The sequence below is a fragment of the Populus alba genome, chromosome 18 (genome assembly GCF_005239225.2).
Source record: "Populus alba chromosome 18, ASM523922v2, whole genome shotgun sequence".
Classification (NCBI taxonomy): Eukaryota; Viridiplantae; Streptophyta; class Magnoliopsida; order Malpighiales; family Salicaceae; genus Populus; species Populus alba.
Window position 1 is genome coordinate 9,090,663 of NC_133301.1, and position 25,326 is coordinate 9,115,988.

Here is a 25,326-nt window from a genome sequence, read left to right on the forward strand (position 1 = left end):
TCAATTTTGTTTTTTAAAAAATTCATTGAAAGGAGGAGTTAAAACCCTTCATTTTTTTTTTAATTTTTAAAATAAAAACCTATTAGGATTTAATACTTAAATTTTTTGTCTCGTTTTTATCTTTAAAAAACACACACTCAGTGTTAATTTTATACTCTAATTATTAGAATTCTAATTTGATTATATATATATATATAATGTCAAGAGTTGTAGGATACATAATAATATATAAAACTAATTGAAGTAATTTAAGTATAACAATATATCCCTAACTCAATTATTAGTTTGGTCTGATCAAATTCTGCACTTGTCATTGCCTCACCTAATTCTTAAATTATTGCATAATAAGACATAAAACTAATTTTGATAACCCAGTTTTTTATTTTGAAGAGTTTTGAGAACGTGTCAGTTTTATTTTATTGAAAACGACGACGGAAACACGATAAAAGTTTTTTTTTAAGAAAAAAAACACATCGAACACTTAAATAAATATAGCTAAAGCAGCCACAGAGGCTAAAAGACAACCAATTTTAAATGCCAAAATTGACCTTTGACACAGAGAGAGAGAGAGAGAGAGAGAGCACGAAGCGGCAGGCCGGCGAGCATGACGTCATAGCATTGATACCTCGAGTCGTGACAGATTGGGATTTATCGGCCGACCTCTGCCATATTAATGACAATTTGACATATAAAAAATACCTCCCTTCAGAATAAATTATCATTTTCTTCCTCTTTATTCTTATCCCCCCGCCGATAAATAAAAACATCTTCACACTCTCACACCACGGCCACGGCAGACAGTATCAGCTCGGGACCCACCTTATCCTGAATGGCTTTGACAATTCTCACAGCTAGAGCTGTTCGCTTGAAAAGGTTTATGTATTTCAATGATGATAAAGAAGGAAAACAAATAGAGAAAAAAACCTTTTGAGGCACACTGATTACAATACAGTGGCAAAATATCTCAATAAAATAAATCTCATCATATTAAAAACAAGTGAGTAGTTATAATAAGAAAAATAAGATGAAGAAAGACAAACTAAAATTTCAACAACACCACCTATATTTTTAAAAAAAATATTATAAAATAAATTTAATAACATAAAATAAATTATTAATAATAATCAGAATGGGTTGCATGCATCATCCAAGAATAAATAAGTTATTCGTACCATAATTTTTAGACTCAATTCGGTTCAAGGTCTGAATTCTAAATTTTAACCAAGTCGCCAGATATTGACTGAATCATCGGGTCGTCCAGGTTCATTTTTTTTTTTAAAAAATAAAACATTATTTTAATAAATAAATAAAAAACATAACAAAAATCAACAATTTGCAACCGGGTTTTTAACCGGATCGCTGTGTCAACCCATCAGGTCATACCAGGTTTTTACTTCCCTTGTTTTTTTTTTCAACCCAACCCGGTTCTAACCCCGGATCAGCTAGATCCCGAATTATTGAACAAGTATAACCCATTTTTATTATTATTAATATTTTTTTATATATCAATGAATTCACTTTAATCTTATTAAAATCTTATGAGCATAACTTTAGGGTATCTTTTTGTTTCTCTCTTATTTTTCTCCCCATTCTCCTCGTCCCTGTTATTTGTGACAATCCATTTAACAATTTTAAACCATTGATTTCATCAACAGTGTGATTTTGTAAAAACTTTTTGAAATTGCAATTTTTTTAATCAGTGATAATTTAAAAAGAAAACCCAGTTGGGACTGAGGGGAATGGGATTCGGAGGGTATGAACACGTACCGTGCTTTTCTTCATTTTTATCAGAGCCCACAGCAAGAAGCGATTCATCACTGTGACAATAAGTAGAAAACGAATAAATCCGTCGATGCTGACGACATCAGAAAGAATCCCTTTTCTTCCCTCTATCAATAACATGCGAATATGAATAAGAAAATGAAAAAGGCAGGAGTTCATATCAAAATTGTCTTTGGGTCTTCCAAGCAGGCAGAGAGGATTTAATTATATGATCATGACGTCATACAGAACAGTTGCTATTGAAAGCAGGGGGAGGAGGAGGAACATAACGACCCTTCACGTTTTCAAGTGGTAATACTTGTCCAGCAGCGTCTCAGAATATTCTCCAAACGTGAGACAGCTATTGGCTAGCTCCAGCTGCAACCAACACAGGAAACGGGAGATCAAAAGTCAAGTCAATATCTGCTAAACACTCAGGCAAGAAGCACTTCCTTGCTGCAGTTATTGGCCTTCTAATTTCGATAAATGATGCGCTTCCTTGCTGCAGTTTTTGAGTGAAAATGTTCTCCTTCCTCTCTTTTTCTTCTTCTATTTTCATGAAGTTTCTCTCTTAAAGACAAGTTCCTCCTCTCTTGATCTATAGACACCAAGTAAGCTCTGTCTCCTCAAATCTTTCGGACTATTTTTTTTCTCCCCTCTCTCAAGACTCAAGGTCTATAATGCAAAACAAATGAAATTTGGGACCTAAATGAAAAATCCAAAATCCTAGGAGACTAAAGTAAAGTAGAAGGATCAAAGTGTAGATTTACATGCATTTTTTAACAGTAAGAATGAAAAGGGCTTTCAGGTTTTGCCAATGTCAATTTTGATCCCTATTCTTTGAATTTTTTTTTTTTACAATAATTTCAAAACTTCCCATGTAAAATCGACATGGCATGCAATGCCAAAATAATCTAACAATACCCAGGGAAAGAGATTACATGAAATTCAAAGAGAACGAAAAAAAAATCCAGAGCAACCAAGAAGGAACTCTTGAGGACCTAATTGAAAGAAAATAAAGTCTTTGAACCACAATGGAGCAAGAGAAAAACTTGAGGACCTGTGATGAAATTTTGCAAAGTGAACATTGCTATGAATAGTGATTTGTGTGAGGATGAATATAAAATTATTATTTTAATGGTAAAATAAATCATAACCCTCAACCAAACTTACATTTAACAAAAAAAAAAAAAAAAAAGCTAAAAGATCTAAATACCCAAAATTGCAATGAATTTCAATGCCCTGCATCAAAGGGCACATGTGTAATTATACCATGCATGAAATAACAAGAATTCATAAGTACCCCTACCCAAGACCACCTTTTTTTTCTTTTTTTTTCTTAGAGGTATTTTGATTATTTTACTATTAATTAAATCAATGAATAAATAAAAATATTTCAAAATCAATTAAGAATGATTAATACAAAAATATTAAAATAACCCTGGTTTGAAAGCATGTGTCTTTTTCATTAGAAGAATAAATAATCATTTTTCTAGTGATGAATAGAAAAATCCAAGAAGCTAAAATGACTTTTTTTTTTAGTTGTTTTTTAATATAATAACAATTTTGCACAGCTACCAAGCAGTATATATGCCTTGAAAAAACTGATATGATCACACGGGATACGGCCCCCGCTTTCAGTACATTGGGCATTTAATCGTAGAATAACGGGTTGATGTGGACTGCCTAGCTAGAGCTTATCAAATTTATTTTTAAAAGGACCAGATATAAATATTTTAGGTTTTTTTTTTTAATGTTAATAATATGCACCAACATATGGTGGGACTTTCTCTACTGCGTGCGAGTTACAAGCAATTCATTTTTTTGAAGAGTGCGCAGTAAACAGTTTTTTTGCTGGCGTTTGCTCATTTTTCATGAAATGGTTAGTTTTCCTTCAACTATAGCTCTTTCTTTTTTTTTATGATCCTGGTTCATGTGTTATCATTTTCTTCCTACGTCCACTTGTGCCCCAAGTAACTCAAAATGAAATTTATCATGATGAAGCCAATAACTTTCTAATTCTACCAGATTTTCAATCAAATATGCAGCGTGCTTTGTAAGTTACAGAATTTAAAGCATGGGCTACTTACATCTTTGTGAATATGCATCTCCTTGGGAAAGTTAAGTCTCTCGTCCCTACAAGACAAGAAACACGTCAATGTATCTTGCTCTGTTTAAAAGTTACAAGTTTCTCCGAAAAAAAAAATACTGGTTAATGATGCTTGATGCCATCATAGCACAACAGTAAAGACATCATACAATGCAAGGATCTTTAGTCCATACTTAGAGCTGATTAAAAAGAATAAAATAAAATTAATAACTAATTCATCCAAGTGTGTGTGTTATGGAAGAAAATGGATATATCAATCGCATGACTGCCGCCAACATTTTTGTCTGTAGATCCATATGCAGTCTCAAGATTACATTGAAACTACCGGTGTTCAGAATAGTTCATTTACATAGCTATAAGGAGACGTGACAGGACAAGTCATGTTAATAGATTCTATAATTCATCTTTGTTAAATAGCATACCAATCGGGTTGCATGAATAATGCAAATGTTGATCTGTCAACACCAGAAGCCTCCTCCCCTTTGGGTGCCTACAGAAAAAACATTAAACCAGGACAGGTTATTACTTCATTATATTCCAAAGAGATTGTACAGAAAGGAAAAAACCACCAAGTTACTTATTTTTCATTGTTCACAGCTTAGATATAATGCATTGTAATCTTAATGATAGGTGTCACATGTAAGTTAGATGCTCCAACTTCAATCACTGAATTTCAGCTCTACTTCAGTTTGCTCATCATCAGGGTTACATAATGGTACGACAAGCAGTTTGTCAAGAAAAGAAGTATGGCTGGAATTTTAAGTAACACCTTCTGAAAAAAAGTAGGGCTGGCACTTGTGTGCGGGACTGCTGCAAATGGTCCCTAGACAACGAAAGAGGGCAGCCCACTCCATACAAGTATCACATATATCAGAAATGAATGCTTTATGGAACAAATGAAAGCATTTTTCTTACAAGAAAGTAAAGCCCGTAGGAAGTATATAAGTAGGAAAATAAAATGCCCATTGTATCTTTCATGCTCACTTAGCTTACTGTCACTCTGCATATAGAAATAACTGACTATTTATCTTAGACAAGCCCCCCCTGTGGCACTTGAAGAAAAGTTTCAAATTTATAAAACAAAGAGACATGCATGTGCTGTCATGCATCAATTGTTAGGCATTTAAAAATCAAGAGATGTCAAGGGAGACAAATCATAGATCTTTAAGGAAAAGAATATCTGTAAATGAAATCATTTCCAACTTCAAATGTACAGAAATAAAAGTTCAAACCGAGCTTAAACCCTTCTTACTCAATCATATAGAAAACTCACAACAGCCCTTCAGAACAGGAAAAACAATCACTTGAAAGCATGTCCCCTCACGTTTTTGCTTTGATAAATTTCAACATAGCTAAGTCCCTTTCACCTAGAATTTTTGTTTCATACAATGACACCACTATTTTTCACCTTGAAGGATCACCAAACCATGCAGCCAACAACAAATACTAATTGTTGGTACAATATAAGAACTAGTGCAATACACAACATGCAATCCTAAGTGTTAGTCCCAAATTATTTCCATTATAAAGATCAAATATGAAAAGTACCTGAACAGAGTGCGGTGTTGCACAAAGATAACCTCTTGACAGTATTTCAGCTGTTTCACCAATTTGGTACGCTACCTCACCTTCTCCAAACACAACCTAAAACATAACAAACATGCAAGTCAATGACAAACTTAGTATCATTCAGAGTGTACTTAAAAATGTCATAATGAACCACATATGTTAAAAAGGTTTAGTATGAAGCAAGCACTTCCACTTATATAAAGCACTCGTTCTCACTTCTTTTTTGAGGACTTCCCCAGATTCATTCTTTTTATTAGGGGTGAGGCTGCTTGAAGGGAACACGGTTGGTGTTGTACTAAATTCAAGTTGAAAAGGAAAAATAAATGGATGCTTTCTTAGAGTATCTGATCACCATTTCTCTCCATGAATACAACCATGTGGGAACCCATCAAACATAAAACCTGTCCCTGTTCTTATCATTCATAACTTTCAAGGTTTAAGATTTTGCTGTTCTATTAATTCGCAGCTTTCAAGGTTGAAACAAAATCGACTTGATTTTAAATTTGCTTCTATGGTCTGTAATGAGGAATTTTCTTGGTTTCTTATGTTACAATCATTTGACATCTGCTCTATCTCTGTTTTATTTCGTGAGAGGCAAATGAGTGAAGTTATGAATCGGACTTCTAAAGTTAATCTGAGGAATTTTCTAGGTTTCTTATGTTATAATCATTTGACATCTGCTATCTCTCAGTTTTATTTCATGAGAGGCAAATGAGTGAAGATATGAATCAGACTTCTAAAGTTAATCTGCTTGGTTTCAAGCCAGAAGATTGGAAAACAAGAATGGAGTAAGTGATCCTACATTTCTAACAGCTAATATGGAGTCTAACACAAAGGCTGGTGCTTCCAAAAGAATGAAGAATATGTTAAAGTGAACAATTAAATGAAGCTCATTATCATAGATAGCATTTTGCATAAGTAAAATTTCAAAGACAAGAAAGTTTACTTTGACAATTTGATCAGTTCGTGTTTTAATATAAAGGCCAGCAGTGCTATCAGGGCAAGGTATTTCTACACCATCTCTCTTAAACATGGCACAAGTCAAACCTACATATCAAATTGAAACAAAGACACAAAGTCAACCCCAATTTAGAAATTCCAAGAAAAAGAAATATTCTGATCTCTCTACAAACTTATCCTTGTCAATAACAAGTGGCAGGAAAAAAATTTGTAAATCCTAGGATAAATTTTATTTGGAATTTAAATACAAAATCAGAAAAAGAAATGTATGTTGCTGAGAAAAATGCTTAAGCATGCACATCATCAACAAGCCTATATGCCCCAGAGAGAGAACAAAAATAGTATCTCATGAATTAAGAAGTTGATCACCTGTCAGTGAGCCATGATCTGTATGCCACCCACACCAAGTTGATGTTGAGTCACCATCTGGGACACAATCACTGCATGTGATTCTACTTGTAAGTATTCCCTCCAGAAGCCACTTATTATATCATTGGAAGCACATTATTTTGACAGACTCCACCATTTCATGCAATTCATCATGAGATATAAGCAACAAATATGAAGAGCTACCATCTGGAATACAGATTAGTGTTCCAGAAAGGAGTCAAGGACCCAAAAGACAGAACACTAAATTCAGTCTTCGCATGACATCTCTGCATTCAAGTAGACATTAACTGTAAACCACCATTAGTATTTCAAAAAATCATTTGAAGAGCCCTAACAACTTAAAGCAGTTCATATAATAAAGAAATAAAAAGTAATTACTACGAGGAAAATTTGGTAATGATATGCCCTAATTGGTGATAGTGATATGCCCTAACTAGTGCACATTTAATATTCTTTGCTGCCTCTGGAAAACTTTTTCTATCAAGAAGCGGCATTCAGTCTCATTCTTATGAATATGTGCATGTAACTATCTTGTATGGTAGTAAGATTTTCTATTTCATAGTCATTTTGTATCTCGACTATGCTTTCTTCCGCAGATTTTACTCTCAACTTTTCCGAAATTTAGTGCCATACTGACATGAATCAGGGCATCAAGGGTGAGGAGACCAGCTTAATCAAGTTAGTCATGTAAATCACAAAGTTTTCTATTTCAATATAGCTACACAACAGATGGAATTATCAACAAGTCAGATCATGACGACTGAAAATAGAATTGGTTCTTTCACATGACAATTCATCAGCTATACCAAAAACCTGTGACAAGTAAAGTGGGAGATAGGAAAAGCATTACCTCCTTAGTGTAGGAAAATAATAAAGCAACCGGCCTTTATGACACCGAGAACGAGTAAGTATCTGTTTGAGGCTTTCATTTTGATCCACTTCCATTCCTTTGGATACTACACGAGCTCATCAAAATCGAACAAATTACCCAGGGTAGTCAAAAGTGAAAAAATAAAAATAAAGACAAATGGAGAAAGAAAGAAGGATAAGGCAGGCAATCCACTCAGCAAGTGCTCAATCCAGCGCTACTCATACAAGGTGGTTTGTGACTCAGGTAAGAATGACCTCATTTCAAAATCATATACATGGCCAGGCTGGACTTTTTTAGCCACAATTGCAGGTTGCCAACCATATGAAGATAATATATATTCAAGTGCAATTCAATGCTGATATGTAAAGCCTGGAAACTCTCATCTCAAATGGAAAACTATTAATCACAATTTTTGTTTCAAATCCAATGGGAATCCACAACCCTCTATTTAAAGAAGTTGACTCCACCAATAAGGACATTTAAGGTGATTCACAGACTCAAACTCCTATATTCAATAGTTTCCCAATGTTATAGTTATGGCTAATTCAATTTCCTGGGCAACTAAATGATGGATTCTATTCTTCAGACCTAAGGAATTATCTAAATATTCAGCAACATATGTGTACATGTAGAGGATTTGAATTCAGAGGAGTTCAATATCTTATTAGCTTAATTTAAATACCAACATTGGGACACATAAAGTTTTACCATATTGATCACAGTGATAAGCTACCATCAATCCAACATCATGAATCAGCTTCCCAAGTGCTTTGAAAGCTGCACATTAACAGCTGATGTTCAGTAATTTCAAAATATAGGAAATGCGGGAAAAAAGAAAAGAAAAGAAAAGGACCCTGATATAATACAGGCATTATGTCGCATTATCTCAAAGTTGTCTTGTACAAGAAAAAAAGAAAAAGATCAGCATGAATGTATACCAAAGTACTGGTATAAAGACTAACTTCTCTGTTGTGAAAAATAAGGCAGTGACATCCAATAAAAGCTGGAATCAATGGTAATTGGAAGCTAAAACTCAATTTACAAATAAGCAGTATAAAGAATATATGCTGCTGTCAATAAATGTGTAGATCATAAACACAAATAATTGCACCAGAAAGCAAAAAAGAAAAAGAAAAGGGGTTTGGCAACAGCTCATTGAAAGATAAACAACAGCAGAATTAAGGGGTGGTTGGCAACTGATTTTATAATTACTTTGCTCAGCAAGAGGATGCAAAGAAGAATGTGCTATAATTCTTGGATATACAGAGTGTAAAGCCAAGGTGATTCCAATGATTTTGGCATCATACTAGACATCAAGGTGAGAATTCTATATTTAAAGGGGTTTTATTGGATTGCAAATTGCAAATCAACAGCTTAAAAATTATTACATTTCAAAGACTTTGAGAGATATTTTGCAATATACTAATTCTTGAAGCCTAAAGAAAAATCTAAAAAGGCAAGCACTGTATTAAAAATATTTGATTGATAGAATCTGCAGCATCAAAATCAAAGTGTTGATCTCGAACTTACCAGTTTCCAATTCTGGCAAAGCATTGCCAGGCCATATGTTTGAAGAACAATAAGACGGATACCTAAAAGACAGCGAGCATGGGTGACAAGTTATGCAGATGAGTAATGTAATGTCTTTAACTTTTTGTAAATAACTAGTTTTTTACAGCACAAGAGGAAAAAAAATTCCTCAGCTAAGCAAATACAGTGACATGAAAAACAAACCATGTGAACCATATACATCCCTATTTTTTTATTCTGCTTTGTCCAAAAATCAATGGTGTTAGGCCAGCTTTATAAATCTACAGCAAAGCTTTCATCAATAAATAAAAACAAGAAACATTTCAACATGAGTTTTGTTTTCTAAGCTTTTACCGCTGTTTTAGACACATGTCAGTGGTAGGAACATCTAATATTGGATTTGCATAAAAAGAGCCTTTCAGTAGATCTGCACAGAAGATACAATAGGAAGAAAAAGGTAAGAGAAAAAAAAAAATGATAGATATATAAAACATTAACTTGGATAAATGTAATTACAGTGTGATTATTGCAATTTATTGAACTGGATGGATTGATTATTAAATTTTAATATAATAGAAAGTTTACCAGGCTTCCCAGATTCAAGCTTTTCCTTCCCATGACTCCATCCAAAGTTATACCTACATAGAGATGGTGGGTAAAATGAAGCAGGAAGTTAAACCACTACTGACTGAAGCCACCATAATGCCAACTACCATTGGGTTAAGAATAAAGGAATAGCATTCCAACTAAAAGGCAAGAGGAGTCACTTGTTCCTGAGCTTCCAAAGTACATTCTACAGAAGAAAGAGAAAAAAAGAACAGCACGCTGTATACACAGCTTTTTTTAACAAACATTTTGCAATACACTATATCTCTGAGCATATACCATATTTAGCTATTATACACAGAATGTGGGTCAAGAACAGCATCTGACTCTTCATGTACATAAAATGGGGATGCGAAAGACATATAGAGGTAACAGAGTTAAAGAAAAAACTAAGAGGCAGAATCATTAATTACCTACTGTGTGGATCTTCAAGCTCATCCTTTACCTTTTGAGGAAGGTTGGCCAGTCTGATAAGATTGAAGGATATATGCATCATAAGCTAGTGCCTAAAAATCCATTTGGTTCTGTTTCTGAATGTTTTATATCCAATGGCACTCTTAATGGACATAGGAAATCTATTTCTGAACTTGTACCTGGGTGAAAGATGTAGAAGATTTTGACGCAACGAAGAAAATCCAGGGACCTGTAATGATAAAGGGTAAAAAACAAAATCAAACAAGAAGTCAAGCATTTAATACTTGTCTTTAAAGGAATTAAAGATTTACCAAGTAAAAACACACAACAACCAAACTAGTCGCTATAGGAATCCTTTTGCACCATTCCGCGCTATCATATACAAATAAATTCTAATTCCGAAACGCAAAGTGATTATAGTGAAAATAGAAAAAAGGGAAAATAAAGAAAGAATTTTCAGAATATTACATCAGAAATTGAAAGAATCCCAAGGCCGTTGGGTCCAAAACCTTCCTCTATCTTGGCCGACAAGTCTGCATCCTTGTTCTACCAACAAAAATTCAAACATAAATATAAGTAATTCCACCACAGACATCAACTTTGATTAAAACAAAGACTGCTCACGCACCTTGAGGTCAGTATAGGGTATGGTGACACTTCTTAAAGTGGGGAAAACGGTTCCAGTTGAGGTCGACATCGTTTCGCAGGTAACCCCGCCGGGAAGAGTCCGATTAGAGGGAGAAGCCGCGTGATGGCGAAATACTAATGGTTTATTTAATGCAGAGGAGAGGAGGGACCTTGAAGGCGTCGTTGTCAATGCCGCATGCCCTGTTAATGGTGTAAAATCAAGCGTCAAAACGATAACAAAAACAGAAGGCAGAATCTTCCTGACTCTTACGCTACTTCGTCAAAAGAAAAATGCTCTCGTCTTTTCACTTGTCAAACTCGTTCAGGCGCTCACCAGCCCGCCTTAACTCGGGAGCCCTTTTAGTTGCTTCACTTCGGAATTTCAAACAAAATAAATACTCCTAATATTAGTCGTATATTCAATCTAGTAATTATTATATATCATGCATTATATTACCACCTAATATATAAAATTACCAAATCAAGAACCGACAGAATCGTGTTCACATGAACAATATAATTTTTTTTATTTATTTATAACAGTATTTTTTTAAAATTATATCAACATGGTTTTATATATTAATATTTTCTTTCAGTATTGTCTCGCATTTATAAAATGCAAAATGATATTTTAATTGTAGATTTATTTTTACCTTTATCTTTTAATGTATTTTTTTTAAAAATATAATTTTTTTTTGCAAAAAATATATTCACAATGCAATTTAATCAATCTAAAAAAATTATCAAAGCAAAAAATTATAATAAAAAAACAAAGATCAAAAAAAAACAAATAGAAGGTAGAATTGAAAAAAAAAAAAAGATCTCAAATAAAAATTAGCAATAAAAAAATAAGAATAAAATATGACAGACTTAAAAAAATTAAAAAAAAATGATGAAATTAAAAAATTTTAATTTTAAAAAATAATAATAAAAAAAGACTAAATCTAAAAAAAAAAAAAATTGAAGGGATTATCTACAAGTCTGGAGGGCAAAGCACCAATTTTCAGAAGTGAGAAAAGAAAGAAAAATAAGAAAAGATTTTCGGTGCCGAACTAAAGATTCATTGACCAATTATGTTGTTTTAAAAAAAAAAGGACTCTAAAAAATAATTAAATGACACGAAAGAATAATGATTTGACCATTAAATTATGTCATGTATGCAACCCAAAGGTGGTGAAGCCACAAATACTATAAAAAACTTTTTTAATATTTTATTATTTATAAAAATACCGCATTAACTCTGAAACCAAATAATTATTATGAAAAACCATTAGAAAATAACAAATAGACCTGTATAGTTAAGTTTTAAGAATTTTAATTATAATGTCAATAAAATCATTATACTGTATTTAAAAAAGTTAAATATAAAACAAGTTACTCGACCATAGTTAAGTATTTATTTACTTTTAAAAAAAATCCAGTAATTTAACTATACATAAAAATTGTAAAAAAACAATATTGTTCCCGCACAATTCAAAACTAACAAATAAACTACATAATATTAGCTCATTTGATTATTATTTTTTTGTGAAGGGCGTTTTACTGCTTCAATCCACGTCGAAACATAGCATCTGCACGCCACGCTCGTCAGGCTATGTTAATAAAGACGCCTGCCTGGTGGTTGTATTGTAATGCAGATGGTTGTTTTACCATTCAACAGAGACTTGATTTCTTTGATATACAAACAGATGGTTCCAAGGAGAGCGGATAAGCAAACGAAACACTTCCAGACCAACTCATATAGTCAAAAACTGACGATATAAAAGGGAAATCTAACTGGAATCGGATGCTTTTGATAGGGTTTCTACTACAACATTTGGGCTGTACAACTGTCCCTGAGAATCACTCGAGAGGGTGAGGCAAACAGGCCAGAGACAATGCACTTCGAGAGCTTCTACCAGCTCCGGTACGCTATTTCACCTGAGGGTAACTGAGTTTGGGAAGATTTGTGGTGCTGTCTTCTTCTTCTTCTTCTTTTTTTTCTTTCTATCTTTTCTGGTTCATACAGTCTCTATTCAACTTCACCAACCAAATCATGCCTGAAGAAGCCCAGAGGATGCAAACCTCATAAATTTTCCGACAAGGTGCTATGTAGAAAACAATTGGCATGTACAGATAGGTGTTAACATACCCCAATTGGAGCCGGTTCAGGAACATCAACCAATCGTTCCATTGTCTGTAACTGATCATACGGAGCAATCTGCATGGCATCAAGAGCACTAAATGATGACAATTTGAGCACAGAGACTCTGGAACACAGAAGGGCCCTTGCTAAAGTGGTTACTAAGATAGACCTATCTCTTATCAGTTGTCAGAAACATATAATTCAGCAACAATCGTAATAGTTTACCATAGAAACATTTATTTAACGAGTAAGATATGGAGGACATCAAGTCACCTGGCTAAATCCATCCGGCCATGTTATTTGCACAGCGTAGTTTCCCATAGGCCGAATTTCTTCAGGTTCAATATCTTCTGGAACATCAGCGTATTGCAGCTTTTGCTCCCCGGTCCATTCATCCTATTTCAGAGAGGAAGGGGAAAAAACCAGGGCCAAGGGGCAGCCAGCAAACAGCAGAGGAACAACATATTGAGATGATGTGTGAGTTTATGATAATAACAATTGAATTCGACCATAATAAGACTTTCTCTCAAGGCTGGTCTTCTTACTAGAGATGGTTCTATTCTTAATGGCAATGTACAATCATCGAGTCTTTTATCATTGTAAATGTGGGCGTAGATGGTATTACGTATCTGAAAAAGATGAATGAGTTGCATCATAACATACCACACTTTGGGCGGAGCGATCATTCCGTCTCACTGTTGCAGGATGCAAAAGGAACTCTTCCTCTGAATCCGGCACCCTCACCTTGATTGCTTTGATTGATTTATCATAGGTGACAGCTGTGGACACTAGAATGAACATAACATAAAAGGAATTTTATTTCCAGCAAGAAAGTATTGAAAGTATCGCAATTAAAGTTCCCAAATACTTAAGATTTCAATTTTGGTACAGAAGTTTTTTGCTTTCTTGTACCAAAACACCAGGGTACAGAATATTTTTCAGTGTACCTTGTTGGCGAATCTTGGCACACTGTTGCACAACACAAACTCCAAGGTTCTGAAATATTTTTGCCACTTCACCTTGAGGATCAGCCGCCACTTCAGGCATTCCACCATCTCCAGAAGCAGATAGCTACACAGATGATAGAGTGAAAAATTATAGTTTGCTTAATCATTTTCAGCATATGTTTTTAAATTTCTAATGGAGTAATAAAAGGTTATGACGAAGTTAAAGTGAAGCACTAAAAATCACGAACACTCTGACATTGAAACTATCTAATTTGTATGTAAAGGATCTCATGGCATTGCTCATGCAGGACGGAATTTGTTTAATGATTGTAACCAAAATTAGATGCACAGAGGTCACAGTGCCAAACATAACTAATTTAGAATACTTTTGGGAAAGGGAAATTATCCGAGATAAACAAGAGAATTTCAGCCCTGAGTGCAGGAATCTAGCAAGTTCACAATACGAAAGTAATGCCTATCCAGTAATCTATCTAAGCAGATTACATGAAAGAAGTTTAAAGTATAACAAGTATAACCGACGATAAGAACACTTATATAGGGCGTACAGTTGGCCTAATCGGAAGATCAAACAGATGAGGGATTCCAAACTGCTGGACAACCTGCAAATATGTAAAAAAAAAACAGTGAAATATCTGCATCTGCTAAACATTATTGATAATGAATGAATTATTCGCATTGATATAAATATTAATAGAAAATTAGATTTTTGGATAATGAGCATGCCTGAGAACCTGAACCTCTACCAAATGGGTAATAGCGTTTCCCATCGGCATCGAAGTGGCACATATTCTCTACTACAGCAACGCATGGCACCTGTACACTTGAATAGACAACATGAATATGTAAAGGTAACAAGTAACATACATATTTTTAAGTTCTCTTCCATCATGTTCATGAGTATTTTCATCTCCATACAAATAAATTCTACCTCCATGTATGTGAGTGTGACTGTGTGAGTGTATACATGTTGAAATACAATTCGAGGGTGATTGTAATGAAGAAACGAACCAAACCTTAAGCTTTGAAAACATGCGAACTCCTTTGGCAACATCGATGAATGCTAGCTTTTGGGGTGTGGTAACAATAACAGCAGCAGTTAGTGGGACTACCTGAAAATATATCTTATTCAGCTGAATTGCGGAGATTAAGCATAGGAGATGCCATGCAAAAAGCACATTTCAGCAGAGTCTTTTCCTTTTCTTTCTACATATGCCTATAGATAATTATAACTCACATCAACAAAAATTAAAAGCTAAAGCACATTCAACGGGTAATTTCAGTTGGGCCATGAAGGTGAAAACACACACCATTTCTCAATAAATAAATAAATAAAAAGAAAGAGAAATGGAAACCTGGCATAAAGTTAGCTGTATATCACCAGTTCCTGGAGGCATGTCAATAACAAGGTAATCCAGCTCTCCCCTGCATTGAGATATATTTAAGATGTGAATCTGTGAAATTAATAAAACGAACTGAAAATTAAATTTGTCATATCAATCGTATAGTAGTTCATAGGGAGAAGTTGAAATGTGAACTGCTGTAGAACTGAAACCCACAAAGATCTGAAACAGCAATATTATCAAGCTCCTTTAATTAGTGTTTCTGCTACACAAGTTCTGACTTTTGTTTAGAGCCACAACATACCATTCAGTGGTGGTCAGTAGTTGATCGATGACCCCAGAAACCATTGGACCTCGCATTATTGCCCTCCCTTGTCCAGCAAATCCGAAAGATACCAGCTTGACTCCCAAGTATTCAGTTGGAATGATAGTTCTCTTCTCCGGATTCTGTAGAAGTTCTTATGCATTTGTAATTGCAGCGTAATCAAATTGCTGTAGAAAAGAGTTCATTTTAAAAATACTACCATCTCTAGCAATCGGTTTTCCGGGGAAACCATTGTCGGTAAACTTGGACCATAGACATCAGCATCAAAAATGCCTACTCTAGCACCCATACCAGCCAAAGTATATGCAAGATTTACTGCTACAGTTGATTTCCCAACGCCTCCCTGCACAACTTTTCACAAATAACAGTCATAGAAACGATATTGTACACATTAATTTTAGTTTCAGTAACCAAAGACAACATGGCGCAGCAGATGGCACGATCCATAAAGCATGATTTCTAATTTTCCCATCAAAAACCTAGGGGAAATGATAACTTATAGCACGATATGTTTGAAGCACATGAGGTGTCAGAGTCGAGTCTTTATTAACTTCTAGCAATTGTCAGAAGTAATAAAGAGCCAATCCTTATATAATCAAATATAAAGCAAGAAAAGCAGCCAAAGTTTATAGGAAGCTTACCTTGCAACTTGAAACTGCGATAATATTTGAAATTGTCTGCAACCCTTGGGGAAGTTGCCCTGCATAAACTGGTCTGGCAGGCTGTGCTGACATCGTCACTTTGACGTTCTTGACCCATGGAAGCAAGGCTACCACCTCATTTGCCTTCTGCTCAAACTGTTGCAATCAAATCTTGTCATACTTACTACACCACAATTGCAAACCATCTACATTGACGATCTTATCAAAGACTCTACACAGAGTTGGAAAGATTTCTATAGGATCAAAGAACAAAAGAAGATCACTGGAAACACAAAGTTTCTGAATCATGTGCGTGGAGACCAATTAATACTAGGGACTGGGGTTACAAAGAAGAAAATAAATGGGATTTTGATTGTTACTCATCAAAAAGTCATCCACACATTTTCACTATCAAAGAGTGATGATAGTGTCATTTACCATGTCTTTGACTGGACATGCCGGTGTTGTGAGCTCCAACCGAAATGAAACCTGACGTAATATAGCAAACGTTTCAGCAACAACATTATACTTTTTATGCATATCAAGGAAACTTTGGATCTCGTGTTCGAATCAACCTCTCCTTGAGCTTCATCAATATTGAGATCTTTCACGAAACCACAAGAGACAATATCAGTTCCAAAGTCTGGATCAATTATCTGAGACAAGGCTTTCAGCACATCACTCTCAGCATTCCTTGTTGATACTGCAGAACCGCCAGCTGCACAACACCCAAAGGAGTATTGTGTTATATATACAACCAAAAAAAAAAAAGGACGACGCAAATGACTACAAAAATATTAAGCAAGATAAAGAAGTACAGTTCAAACTCCAGAGCTGTACTGAATTAATAAGGCAAACTGGACTACAAGGGCAGTGATCTAGATCGATGACTTACAAAATGGAGTCTCTACATTATAATAATAAAAGAAAGAAAGATTACCTTGAACAGAAGAATTAAGAGCTCTGGTTTTCTTCAGGTAGAAGCATTTACGAGGTGGTAGTTTACAAGGCTGATTGTTAACAGATAAATGAAGCCATTTCTCTAGAGATGAGAACAACCCTGCAACAGAGACCGCGATCCATGCTTGGAATTCAAAAGCTACTTCAAAAAACACTATAAAAGAAAAATTATCTCAATGGAGTAGCGAAGATTGAAGCTAGTGTGTTACGTTACCTTCTTTTGGTCGCGTGTGTAAGCTTCGCAAGGAGAGGTTATGGCAGGTTGGAGCATAGAGAAGTTGCATTTTGAGTAGGGAGGATTGGAAGGGAGGGAGGGAGAAGGAAGTGATTCGTGTAGCAGAAAGCAAGAAGTGAGTGGGCGTTTTGAGCCTCACGTTCTCGTGGCTTAATGATGCGGATGGATGGATGGATATAAACAGCATAGAAGATTTTAAACTCATTCCTGCAACGACGACGTTTACCTCTTGCCTCTCTTTCTTCTTTGTTTGTCGCCCTGCCAGGCGCCAAGCCCCACACACAATTTCTTTTTTAGTTAATTTTTCCGAGTCCCTGGATCTTGAATAGTAGCTCGTCGTTAAAACAACGTATTTACACTAAATAAATAAATATTCTCATGTTAATCATAGTAGAATAATTAGTAATCACAATAAAATAAAGGAAGAAAGGTGAAACCGATCGAGTATAATGGAATTAATGTGTGTTTGAATGGAGGTTAGCTTGTATTTTTTAAAATAAAAAATATATATTTTTAATTTTTAAAGGTGTGGTTTGTGTTTAAAATGTGTTATATTTTTTTAAAAAAAATCATCACATCTATGAACCAAATACACTTTTAATCATGGTAGAAGAGTCTTGATTATAAAAAAAAAAGCAGTCAATTAAAATGATCATATGAGTTTAAACACCCATAAAAATTAAAAAATTTAATTATATTTAAAGTAAGAATTCTCAATTAAATAACTAATTAAAAATCACACAATTAATTTAAATTTTACTTTTTTTTCATTTGAAGAGCACATTTATTTGTTTTTTATGCCTTTGCTTTTGTTTTCATAGATTGTACTGAATTAAATTAATTTGTTTATTTTATTATATAATAAAAAATATAAAAAACAATTTACAATCAACTTAATACTAAGAAATAAAAATTAATAAAAACCTATATTGTAACTTAAAAAACCCAATAAATAAATAAAGGAAAAACAAATCCCAAAGGGCCAATAAAAAGAACCCAGATCATAATATATAATTTAATGAGTCCAAATGTTTTTATATTAAAATAATATTTTTTTTATTTTTAAAAATTATTTTTAAAATCAATACATTAAATCAATCCAAAAATATATAAAAAAATAATTTTTTTAAAAAAAAAATTGAAAATTTTTTGAAAGCCTTTCCAAACGCTCTCAACTTTTATTTTACTTCGATGTGGGCATCTGACTAAACGAAAGAATCATTCTGGAGATCGATCAGCCAAGTTATATAAGGATTCGGTCAGGAGGGAGAGGAATCCAGTCTTGACTTGCAATCAACTAACTACTTTAAAAAAAATTCGACGTAGACTACAAGACTATAAATAAAATCCGCCATAAATTAGTGTACCCTTCTCTGATTTGAAGAAGGAGAGATAACAATAACAGGATCCGAGCAGATAGATGTCCTTCATAGCTACAGTGTACCGAGAATGTAATTAGAACAATTTAAAAGATGGCGGGCAAATCCCAGCATGAAGCCTCCACCACACAAGGCCTCCCATGCATTGTCGTTGCCCTTCCAATAAAAATGCAACCGTCTCCGCAATCAGCAACCAATCTTTTAGCCGGACAAACTTGTCCGTGATATAAATGAATCACTCCCGACAGTGATTGAGAAAAAAATGCCTATACAAAGAACGGCAAAACAATCAGAGGAAATTTATCGCACTGAAAAAATAATCATGAAGCAAATGGCGATCCTGTGTCTTGGAATCACCCGCCCTAATTTAATGCCACAGCTTGCCGCAAAAACCATTCCGTGGCCTCTTGCTGGATATGATATCTGAAAAGGAATCAACCAACTGTCCCGCCAAGCTACTGGGATCGTCGTTCAAAGTTTGGATGAAGGTGTTAACCACTCTACGTTCTTGTTCTGTTGATCTCAAGCTAAACCATGTCAGCAATTTCAATCTAAATTCCTGGTTAATGTGACCCTCGCATTCCAACCATCGGATTGTCTTCACGCAGTACTCAAAGTTCTCATCCAGGTAACCTGAACCACTGGACACATGGAATGGTGATCCATTTATCAACGTGCTATCACAGTCATGCAAGTCTTCATTTGCGTGTGCAGCCCTTTTCCTGCACAACTCCGACCGGGAATCAACAGTAGGCACTTCCCCACTTGGCCCATGCATCCAGGTCTGGGAGTCACCACTACCATGAGATCTCGCTAAACCATTTTTCTCTACCTCATGAGAAGCAGCATCATCATCTGCCTCAATGGCCTGCTCCAAAGTGCACCCATTATCCTCATCACGGGAGGACTCAAATGGAGGAGTCAGCTCTTCATTCAAATCAGGCATGGAAACAACGTTTAAGTCTAGCCCATGTGAAACAGATGGCACTGGATCTTCTGAAGTTTGAAGCTTGACCAGTTTACCTGCTCCACAGCATTTTTCAGCATCAGCGCTGCAGAAACCTTCAAAGCAGCCTTGCTGTTGAGCACCAGCCAGATGGAGTATCTTTCCAAGATCACGAACCTTGAATCCAGAAGAATTAACTCCAGTTGCAGTTTCAGAATCCCTGTTGTAGCTAGAAGTACATCCTCCAGTAATGGTATTCTCTTTCTTACTATTCCTTGCAACTGAAGGATTGGGATTTTTGTGAATTATCTCTATGCTCTTGGTAAAACACTTTGCTTCAGAGTGACCCAAGTCACCAGCCTCTGTATAAGAAACAATCCGAAAAGTATACTCTGTACAAGGCTGTAGATTAGAGATCAAAATCCTCCTCTGAGATCTTGGAAACACGCAAATAGGTTCTTTTGCATGTGTCTCTTCTCTACTCTTGCAATACCAGAGTTTATAGCCCTTAATGTCAGCAGATGATGCAATAGACAATTCAATTAAAATAATTACAACAGATGAGGACTTCACTTCTTCAAATAAGAATCTGCAAGCAGCAGGGAGGGAATCCTCTGTGGAAAAGACAAACATTAGAGTTTTCAAGATCACAATTTCAAACAATAAGGATACGAATAGAGAATGCTATAATGAACCCTAACCTCTGCAATTTGGGTTCGCACTAGAGATGGTAGTGAGCCATTCATCTGCCTTTTCAATTGCAAGAGCGCATAGTTTCTGCACATCACCAGCAACAGAGAGTCTGCTGACAATGCCACGTGCCATCTTGGCAGAAACACCATCTACTGGACCCACTTCTATTTCAAGTTTGGCCTTGGCATCCTTGACAATTTCATGCAGTTCTTTAAACCTTGAAGTCCCATCAAGTAGCCTGTAGCTCAAGTATATCCTATAACAGAGCACATCAAGTCGACGAGCATCCTTTGCTATAAGTAGCTGCTTCTTCCAACTTCTGTCAGTATTAATCAAATCACAGCAAAACATCAGTCCAAGGATAAGAAACTATTCCAGAAATACAAAACTATTCCAACTTCACTTCCAGGCAGGTAAAGTCTTAACAGAACCAGAGAAATTACCCTCTTGACAAGCCATTAGATCACTAAACTAAGTCTATATCATTATAATCATTTCCCAGCAACAAAGGCACATTAAGAAGCACTTTCTTCCATATAAATAAATATTTTTTAACACCACACAAATTTTTCATTAAATGATATAGGAGAAATTTGTTAAAAGCAAGCACTGGAGAAAAATATGTGCAGTTCAAGACATCAACAAAAAGTTGGAATAACTGATCAGATGGCTCACTTAAACCAACTTGTTCAAGAATGTAGAAACCATAACAAGCTTGGAATTTACTTACCCAAGAATCCCTGAAACTTTACCACAAGAAGCACAACAATAACTACCATCTAGCTGCATCAATTGGCCAAGGTCAACAACCCCCACCTTTTCACGTTGAAGGGCACATTCAATATGACAAGATAGCTCACAGGAGTCCCCCTGACCACTTTCAGATGTGCAAACCAACCAGAGACTAGGGTCTTTATTGTCATCAAATAAATGACAAATACAGCATGAGCACCTCTTGCAAAACGTGTCGTCTGTGGATAGAACAGCTCTACAAGCTGAATTTTTACATATCCATGAGTTTGAACATCCAAAATCAGGTGACTGCTCAGAAGCAGGTACAAGTCTCATAGGATTTTCCCCTTTTCTTTGTTGCTTCTTAGAAGAAGGTTGATTGTTGGGACTGGAAGAAGCTTTTTTGGTTTCCTGCTTCTTGGTAATTTTGTTACATGTCTTCATAAGTTCTGTCATTTTGCTTTTTGATGAAGCTGTCTGTTTCTTCTCCTTATCCAAGCAAGTTCGAAGAAGTTCCTTTTTGGGACCAGATTTCAGGAACTCTTGAAGGAGTTCTGGACTTCTTGAAGCATCATCTGAATTGCCATTTTTTTCCGGGGTGCTTTGCACACTGGAAGAAAGGCTTTGAACACCAGAAACTGGAAAGGAACAGTAAACCAGCCAAAAAAGAAGGGTTTCAGCAGAAAATAGAACACATTTTTTCTAGTATGTAATTCATCTGATTAATGCATGTAAACATGATAGAAGCTGTCTAACTATATTTATAAAGTTTTGCTAACAAGGCAGGTAATATGGTTCTTTCTTTCTTCATAGCTCAACCCCACTTAACTTTTCAATATCTCTTCACCTGTTAGTGCCTTCGATTTAGTTAAATCTCTCCTTTATCAAGGCATTTTTTCTAAATGCCACATTTGCTGTGTAACTCAATGCTCTTTCATACAAAAAAAAAAAAAAAAAAAACCTATATCTTTAAAACTTCACCTTCTTTGTCACCTAATTTATAACCACTCCACTGTTTTATAGATGAAAAATTATGTTAACATTGCACGTGAATAGAACTGCAAAATGGAGAGCAAGTTAATCCTCCACATAAAAGAGTATGAAACCAAGACAATGAGAACTAAAGTATTAAGAGCCCTATAATGCCTTTGATTGTCAGACAATGAAACACCTAACAAGGCTGTCAAAGCTCTGAATTATAAGATGCAACAGAGAAATAAAATTGTACCCGGCAAAAATGGTTTGGCTAGAAATTTTCTCAATATTTCTGAATCCATTGTTGTCCAAAAAAACACCCAGAAACTCTCTCCCAAACCAAATAGATAGATTACCAATCACCTTGCACAGAATCACCCATTTCTTCATGCAGTTGGAAACAATATATAACCCAGCCCACAGGAATTGCAAGAAATGTGTAAAACACATTAACACAAATTTGTTATGGCATCCATGTTTCTTGGTAAAAACTAACTCCAATACATACAACCCTACATATCTAATTGGAAAACAGTAACATATTACGGCCGAGAAAAACAAGAAGCAGCAGCATCAGCAAAAGGGATCCAGCTTAGAAACATTAAACTTTATTTCTCCTTCCCAATGAACAAACAACTGAAAATAACGGGTAGGCAACCGGGTTTGCTACCAGTGAATGAAAACACAGTAAAAGAAATCAACGGGAATATCAGCCAATAATGAGTACAATCTGATTGACAAATCAAGTGAACAATGTCATCATCAAAGTAAAGACCTATTAGGAATCGCCAAAACCGCTATGAGTAAATGGCAAGGGTAAGTCATGGCACTGCTCCTAGCTGCTGGATTCTTAACTGAGCATAGAAAGGAAAAATAGAGATCTCAACTGGTATATAGAAATGGATAAAAGAGCATACCTTTAGCAAGGAATGTATCCTCTAAGTCCATTTTAAACAGGTCGGCAAACTAATTTTAGCTGCCTTACCTGTCACCATAAATTCAAACACCAAAATGCCTTTAAATTTACTTAATTTTTTTTAATGTTCTTCTCAATTTTTTTAAGCAACGAAATAAATTGCATTAACCTAAAACACCACAAATTCCAATGTATAGCAACTGCTTTGCAAACTAAATTTTGTAAGAAAAATGCTATCACTCTCTACTACTACAACAACAACAGCAGCAACAACAACAACAACAACAATAATAATAGTATCTTTGAAGATTAGAAAAAAAAAAAAACTTTCAGCACATTGAATAATACTAAACACATAAGCAGAAACAACCGAAGAAAAAATAAATTACTATAAATTAAACTTATCGAAAAGGCTGAATTAAAGAGTAAATAGTGTGTAGATGTCCGTACATTGTCCTAAATTTTTAAAAAATAGAAAAAAAGAGCTAAATAATTCTCAGTCAGGAAAAATCAACACGTAATTTTGAGAAAACAAAAGAACAGTAACGGATCTGAGGCAACAAACAATCAAAACCAAAATTCGAAAGCAAAGGGAAAGGGGGGTTTGGGAGAGAGCACGTTGTTACTTAGTACCTGTTAATAATGGGCGAGGAATCTAGGGTTTTTCAATGTAGCCAAATCAAGAGAATTGGTTTATGAGAGAAGACACGAATCCAAGGCGAACGAGAGAGAGAGAGGAAATTTCTTTTCTTCGAGTTTATTTATTACGTTAGTTTCTGAGTTAGAGCCTTGAGGGAGATTTGTTCACGTTTTAGAGACAGGAAGAGAAGTTAGTCACGCTCTGTTAATACGCGTAGAAGCAGTTGGATCTGTTACAGAGAAGTGTTGGCTGTGCCCAGCAGAAAAGGTACGTCAAGCACTGCCACTTGATTCAATTTGAGCGCGTGGCCTTCGTTTCTTTTATATATATATATATATATATATATTACATAGATGAAGTTATAGCTTTTTATTTATTTATTTTAAAACATGAATATTTATTTTTTATACAAAAACACTCGCACCATTAACATTTTATTATCAAGAAATGTAACTAATTTGTGTTTTAGAAATTATTATTTTTAAATTTTATAAATTTTAAGGTTATTAGAGACCTATATTATCACAAAATTTTAAGATTTGTGAAGCTTTCGTTACTTATATATATATTACGTAAATGAAGTTATAGTTTTTTATTTATTTATTTTAAAACATGAATATTTATTTTTTATACAAAAACACTCGTAACATTAACATTTTATTATCAAGAAATGTAACTAATTTGTTTTTTAGAAATTATTATTTTAAATTTTATAAATTTTAAAGTTATTAGAGACCTATATGATCATTAATTTTAAGATTCGTGAAGTTTTTGTTTTATATATATATTACGTAGATGAAGTTATAGCTTTTTTATTTATTTATTTTAAAACATGAATATTTAATTTTTATACAAAAACACTTGCAACATTAACATTTTATTATCAAGAAATGTAACTAATTTGTTTTTTAGAAATTATTATTTTAAATTTTATAAATTTTGAGGTTATTAGAGACCTATATGATCATTAACTTTAAGATTCGTGAATTAGTTGAAGTGCATGCAAGTTAACCGAAACATTCATATTAATAGAAAAAATTAATATTTTATATTTTATTGGCTAGGTGTGTAATTATTATTTTTTAAAATGTTGTTTTATTTAAAAAAAAATTAAAAATACATATAAAAATAAAAAAAAATCTAAAAATATAAAAGAATTAATTAAAAAAAAAAACATATTTGAACACGGCAGCTAAAGGAGTCTTGCTTGATGTAATTCATGGAGAATTAATCGATTGCATTGAGCATGGGCGTTACGTTGGTGGGTAGGAGGTATGAATCTAATTTTTATTCTTGGATGTTGACGAGGACTATTTATTTATTTATTTATTATTAACGAAGAGGCCTCCTCGTGTTTAATTTATGAAGGAGTCGTGGGATTCATAAGAGGAGGAGGAAATGAAATGAGTGTATGGAACGCGTGTCAGACTGTCAGTAGAATCTAATCGTGTTTGAAAAGTATCGGGAAAGAGTCAGTCAACATGACTCTCAGCAAGAAGAAAAAAAAAAAAAAAAAAACCAAAGAAAAACATGAAATGTGGTCCTTTTTATGATTCCTTTTCGCCACTTTTTTCCTTTATGAAGGCCAATCACACTCGGTGCCCACACCGTCC

The 25,326-nt window shown here is 34.5% G+C and overlaps 3 protein-coding genes across 7 annotated transcripts; all 3 read right to left on the bottom strand.

Moving 5' to 3' along the window:
• Nucleotides 1–1,833: 1,833 nt before the first annotated feature.
• LOC118054132 (uncharacterized) lies at nucleotides 1,834–11,252 on the bottom strand. 2 transcript variants are annotated; one of them, XM_035065584.2, is made up of 16 exons: nucleotides 11,110–11,252; nucleotides 10,840–11,039; nucleotides 10,680–10,757; nucleotides 10,391–10,440; nucleotides 10,211–10,264; nucleotides 9,777–9,829; nucleotides 9,546–9,618; nucleotides 9,192–9,253; nucleotides 8,370–8,438; nucleotides 7,641–7,746; nucleotides 6,770–6,840; nucleotides 6,387–6,487; nucleotides 5,420–5,515; nucleotides 4,294–4,361; nucleotides 3,852–3,897; nucleotides 1,834–2,139 (listed from the first exon to the last, which is right to left on the bottom strand). In XM_035065584.2, the coding sequence occupies exons 2-16, from the start codon at nucleotides 10,906–10,908 to the stop codon at nucleotides 2,059–2,061; spliced, it is 1,077 nt and encodes a 358-aa protein (XP_034921475.1). In that variant the 5' UTR covers nucleotides 10,909–11,039; nucleotides 11,110–11,252; the 3' UTR covers nucleotides 1,834–2,058. The 2 variants fall into 2 exon arrangements, with proteins under 2 accessions (XP_034921475.1, XP_034921477.1); XM_035065586.2 differs by having other exon boundaries at nucleotides 11,173–11,191.
• A 1,294-nt stretch (nucleotides 11,253–12,546) lies between these two features.
• LOC118054134 (fe-S cluster assembly factor HCF101, chloroplastic) lies at nucleotides 12,547–17,589 on the bottom strand. The gene is made up of 16 exons (XM_035065587.2): nucleotides 17,412–17,589; nucleotides 17,178–17,297; nucleotides 16,813–16,955; nucleotides 16,676–16,726; nucleotides 16,238–16,393; nucleotides 15,796–15,939; nucleotides 15,576–15,718; nucleotides 15,284–15,353; nucleotides 14,945–15,040; nucleotides 14,655–14,744; nucleotides 14,477–14,530; nucleotides 13,911–14,034; nucleotides 13,627–13,751; nucleotides 13,237–13,359; nucleotides 12,970–13,038; nucleotides 12,547–12,877 (listed from the first exon to the last, which is right to left on the bottom strand). Exons 1-16 carry the CDS (start codon nucleotides 17,479–17,481, stop codon nucleotides 12,872–12,874), a joined length of 1,584 nt encoding a protein of 527 aa, XP_034921478.1. The 5' UTR covers nucleotides 17,482–17,589; the 3' UTR covers nucleotides 12,547–12,871.
• A 1,125-nt stretch (nucleotides 17,590–18,714) lies between these two features.
• LOC118054135 (VIN3-like protein 1) lies at nucleotides 18,715–23,922 on the bottom strand. Of its 4 annotated transcripts, XM_073406339.1 has the most exons (6): nucleotides 23,707–23,921; nucleotides 23,075–23,142; nucleotides 22,164–22,240; nucleotides 21,181–21,820; nucleotides 20,459–20,769; nucleotides 18,715–20,371 (listed from the first exon to the last, which is right to left on the bottom strand). In XM_073406339.1, exons 4-6 carry the CDS (start codon nucleotides 21,636–21,638, stop codon nucleotides 19,179–19,181), a joined length of 1,962 nt encoding a protein of 653 aa, XP_073262440.1. In that variant the 5' UTR covers nucleotides 21,639–21,820; nucleotides 22,164–22,240; nucleotides 23,075–23,142; nucleotides 23,707–23,921; the 3' UTR covers nucleotides 18,715–19,178. The 4 variants fall into 4 exon arrangements, with proteins under 4 accessions (XP_073262440.1, XP_034921479.1, XP_034921480.1 ...); XM_035065588.2 differs by lacking the exon at nucleotides 22,164–22,240 and having other exon boundaries at nucleotides 23,707–23,922; XM_035065589.2 differs by lacking the exons at nucleotides 22,164–22,240; nucleotides 23,075–23,142.
• Between the last annotated feature and the right edge of the window lie 1,404 nt (nucleotides 23,923–25,326).

Coding starts and splice junctions, on each gene's coding strand:
- LOC118054132 (XM_035065584.2), bottom strand. CDS start 10,908: ATGTCGACCTCAACTGGAACCGTTTTCCCCACTTTAAGAAGTGTCACC. Junction 6,841..7,640: donor TATTTTCCTACACTAAGGAG/GTAATGCTTTTC, acceptor AATCACATGCAG/TGATTGTGTCCCAGATGGTG. Junction 5,516..6,386: donor GAACTGATCAAATTGTCAAA/GTAAACTTTCTT, acceptor GTTATGTTTTAG/GTTGTGTTTGGAGAAGGTGA.
- LOC118054134 (XM_035065587.2), bottom strand. CDS start 17,481: ATGCAACTTCTCTATGCTCCAACCTGCCATAACCTCTCCTTGCGAAGC. Junction 17,298..17,411: donor ACACACGCGACCAAAAGAAG/GTAACGTAACAC, acceptor TCTCTGTTGCAG/GGTTGTTCTCATCTCTAGAG. Junction 16,956..17,177: donor TCTTAATTCTTCTGTTCAAG/GTAATCTTTCTT, acceptor GGTGTTGTGCAG/CTGGCGGTTCTGCAGTATCA.
- LOC118054135 (XM_073406338.1), bottom strand. CDS start 22,459: ATGGATTCAGAAATATTGAGAAAATTTCTAGCCAAACCATTTTTGCCG. Junction 20,770..21,180: donor AAAGTTTCAGGGATTCTTGG/GTAAGTAAATTC, acceptor TAATACTGACAG/AAGTTGGAAGAAGCAGCTAC. Junction 20,372..20,458: donor TGCGAACCCAAATTGCAGAG/GTTAGGGTTCAT, acceptor TCTTTTCCACAG/AGGATTCCCTCCCTGCTGCT.